This window comes from Carya illinoinensis, chromosome 3, assembly GCF_018687715.1.
Source record: "Carya illinoinensis cultivar Pawnee chromosome 3, C.illinoinensisPawnee_v1, whole genome shotgun sequence".
Taxonomy (NCBI): domain Eukaryota; kingdom Viridiplantae; phylum Streptophyta; class Magnoliopsida; order Fagales; family Juglandaceae; genus Carya; species Carya illinoinensis.
In genome coordinates this window covers 40,926,368-40,930,535 of record NC_056754.1, presented here as the reverse complement: position 1 = coordinate 40,930,535, position 4,168 = coordinate 40,926,368, and the positions used below count along the sequence as shown (strand labels likewise).

The following is a 4,168-nucleotide window of genomic DNA, read 5'->3' as shown; positions in this document are numbered from 1 at the left end:
GCTGTGGAGCGGTCCATTTGTCAAAGCATGAAAAGCAGCCTGCCATTCACAAGGCGATACGTAAGCTGAAACAGCATAAATATTTTACACCTCACCACACATGATCATTAGAAGCACTACACAGAAATTAGCATCTCCATTCACTCTCAGGTTCATTCCGTCTTCGCTCCAAGCTCAGCGTCACTTTGCACAGCCATCAATCCTTGCCGCCCAACAAAGCTTAGTTCCATAGCCACCATCTCAGTCCGACGCCGACATCTCTATTTTTTCAGACCACTTGACCCACACGCATAAAGAAACTTCAAATAAAGAAACCCCTAATGAACTATTAAATTTCTTCCAACAAACCATTCTCAAACACCCAGTTATTTTCCATTGCCCTTATCCTACTGACTAGAGGCTAGAATGAGGATCAAGAGTTGTTTTTTTTTTTCTTTTGATCTGGTAAGAAACTCCACTATCGTTCTAATTAGGGCTTCATTTCCATCCCTCAAATTGATACTTCAAAGTCATAGACATGAGATTAAGAAGAGAAATCCTTGGTAATAAGAAGATAACAAAATCACCGAGAGACAATCATGACAGTAATAAAACTTAGAGACAAATTTCAAAACTCAAAACTGAGAAAGATTATCGAGAGAGCGTCGATAGAAAAATTTTAAAAAGCAAAAACTGAAAAAGATTATTGAGAGAGATTACCGTTTAGGTCTTCATCATTGTCTGAATCGAGCTCTGCTACCGTTTGGGTTGAGCGCCGTGCGGGATGAGGGGGTCGAGAGCTTCAGGAATTGAGTGGAAAGAGAGAGGGAGAAAGGGAATACGAAGGAGTGAGAGAGGGGAGAGTCATCTGATCGGGTGTATGCAGATGCAAATTTTGCCCAATAAACCTCTTACGTGGCGCATGGTTATTATTTTGGTTTTAATAGCTGGATTGGTCCCTAGGATTTCTCAATGATCATATATAGTTGGTCCTATGATTTTGCCCCTTCAAAATTACCGCTGGGATATCTTAATTTATTTTCTCTCTTTTATTTGCACCATATATGTAATATTATATATAGTGGTAGTACTAGATATTATAAGAGAAAAATACGACGTATCATCTTTTACACGATCCACCAACATATGATTTATCATTTTTGTCATTTTATTTAAACATACATATTTAAACATTAATATGTATTGCTTAAATATGTGTTTAAATATAAAGACAAAAATGACAAATCACATATTGATATTTGGTGTAGAAGATATATAAACAAAATTTTTCATTATCATGATAAAGGGATTTTCGGCGTAGAGATAATAGCAAGGGAAAGAGGGAGAGAGAGAGTGATGATAAGGGATTTTTTTTTTTATTCAAATCCAGTTAACCGGGTTATAATACGGAACTCGAGTTTCATACTCGGGTTCGGACCAGGTATATGCGGTTTTATAAATACGGGTTTTGGCTCGGGCTGAAAATCGCAACCAGAAATTTGGGTACTGGGCTGGGTCTGATAAAAATCGGCCCGGATGAATAGTCCTAATTCTTATCATAATAATAATTAGTCTAAGGGGGCAAAATCATGGATCTAGATATTATAAGAGAGAAAGACTACTTATAATCCTCTATTCCACACACTAACATGTGATTTATCATTTTTTGTCATTTTATTTAAACATACATATTTAAACATTAATATGTGTTTAAATAAAAAGACAAAAATAATAAATCATTTATTGATATTTGGTGTAGGAGATATATAAATAATTTTCATTATCATGATAAAGGGGTGGACAGGGTCATGACCACCCACCCAAGACTTTAGAGAACTAATTCACCCTCTTGAATCCGTATTGAAAATATTAGCTCTCCCCCAACACTAAAAAAAAAAAAAAAAAATTTGTATCACCTAAATTGAATGCAAAAAATATAAAATGGTTGCAAAAAATATTTTGGTAATCATTTTGAATTTTTCGTATCCTATTTAAGTGATGCAAAAAGTCATTTTTCTTGTAGTGTGTAATGACAATACTGCATTTAATTAATTCCCAAATTAAAATCCATAGTAAATTTTAAAATTTTAATAATTCTTCCTTTACGTATATGTTAAATCCAAATTTAATTAGGCCCAAATCATCATTAAATACATAATTTTCCTTGCAATACTAAAATACTAACAATTTCGTAGAAGCTGAAAACATAAGATCATGATCAATATCTTTACAAAAGTTAGAAGCTGGGAATTTAAATATTCTTATTCTTTCCTTCACATATAATTTTTCATGTAATTAATCATTATATCATAGACGTGCACTATTTATTCCTAAGTGAACATCTTGATCATATAATTATTTAAAAAAAGTTTTTAATTATTATAATATTAGTCGGGTCCCCCAAAATTAAAATAGTACTCATGATGATCAGCCACTATATATTCTCTTGTTGGTAGTTAGCACGTACCGGTTGGTCCATATTTTTTTAAGGTAGAGGGCATCCTCTTCCTATAGTTAATTAGTTTACTTTTTCGAAATTTCTCCAAGAGAAAAATATTAAAATATTAGATTAATAGGTTGGAGAGCTTCATGACCACACTCTTGCACATGCCTATCGCTTTCACCAACACTTTCCCCAATAAAATAAAAATATATTAAATAGGTTACAATTAGTTTAATTTGGTTCTTAGTAGAGGATTCCATCATTTGTTATTGAAAACTACAATTTTTTATATGTTGGTAGATAAAGAAACGGCAAAAGTGCACAAAAGCTCTCTCGAATAACTGAAACTTACCATGTAGTCCTATTGTTTTTCTTTTCAAAAGTATGGGATTTGTTTTTCATTTTCATTCTTTTCCCTTTCTTTTCTCAACATTTTTTTTTTTTTTTTGCCCCTTTAGTGAACAACGGGCCATACAGGGTCCTACTTTCTTAGATTTATATTTATTTATGTAAAATTCCCTTCATTGTCACTACATTTTCTTGCCAAATTATATTATGCCTTTTTCAGAAATGCAATCAAGTTTACGGCCATTTCAGTCCTCTCCCGTCCTATATATGTACACGAACCTTCCCTTCCCTTTCTCAGCCCCCTTGCCAAGATCCCAACTCTCCCAGCTTCCTTTCCAAAGCCTCTTTCTGTCTCATTCTTAATTTTCTCGAAACCACGATCACATCCAGGCAATATAGATAGCGTAAAAGATCGATGGCCAAAGTTGGCAAGCTAACCAAGCTCAAGTCAGTTCTCAAGAAATGGAATTCTTTCAGCAAGCAAGCTGCTAGCCGTCCCAACATTAGCTCCATCTCCTCTGTTGTGGACAATGATTCCTCCAGTGCCATCTCCAGTGACCTCCACCCAGTCTACGTCGGAAAGTCACGCCGGCGCTACCTCGTCGGCTCCGACGTGGTTGACCACCCGCTCTTCAGGGAGCTCGTGGAAAGGTCAGCCTCCGGCGACTCGGAAGACACCGTCAACGTGGCTTGCGAGGTGGTCTTGTTTGAGCACTTGCTCTGGATGCTCGAGAATGCCGATCCACAGCCCGAGTCACTGGACGAACTCGTAGAGTTCTATGCTTGCTGATCATCGGGAGGGCATATCTGTAATTTAAATGCATGGTAACTCCTCGTGGGGACTAAAAAATAACTGAAGGGATGGTAGTACGTATATTTACTGGATGAGAAATGATTTTTACGGTTGTAGAGTGTACGAGTATGTGTAGTCATTTTAAAAATTGTAGATCTATTATATATTAAGAATTTAATTTTTTTTTCACGTAGATCTATATTTATTTATCATTTTTAAAATGATTGTACGGATTATTTGTGCACTTATACAAGGGAAGGTGATTCTCTTACGTCATCCCCACGGTATAAATCATAGATGTACATTAAAGTTTAATCTTTGAGTTTTAATAATCAATTAGCGGTATTAATGTAGAGAGAAGAAAGATTTATTTATAGAGATCCGAACAGAGGCGGTACGTTGTGATGATCGTGAGCAGCATTTGATTGAACGGTGAAGATTAACCCTTTTTCACACAGGCTAATAGATGATCTCTAATTGGCCTTGTGGATATTATATATATATATATATATATATATCATCAGTACGTACGGTCATTGTTCTTGCAGTTTCATATTATATGTACTTGTTAGATAAATATTTCATGTATTGATAATTTCTTGTAT

At 35.1% G+C, this 4,168-nt stretch overlaps 1 protein-coding gene across 1 annotated transcript; it reads left to right on the top strand.

Annotated features, from left to right (window-relative positions):
- The first annotated feature begins 2,953 nt into the window (after nt 1-2,953).
- On the top strand, nt 2,954-3,752 carry LOC122305665 (auxin-responsive protein SAUR76-like). The gene has a single exon (XM_043118237.1). The coding sequence runs from the start codon at nt 3,186-3,188 to the stop codon at nt 3,558-3,560; it is 375 nt and encodes a 124-aa protein (XP_042974171.1). The 5' UTR covers nt 2,954-3,185; the 3' UTR covers nt 3,561-3,752.
- The last annotated feature ends 416 nt before the right edge of the window (nt 3,753-4,168 follow it).

Bases quoted from the DNA above. Each gene is read 5' to 3' on its own strand.
- LOC122305665 (XM_043118237.1), top strand. From the start codon at position 3,186: ATGGCCAAAGTTGGCAAGCTAACCAAGCTCAAGTCAGTTCTCAAGAAA.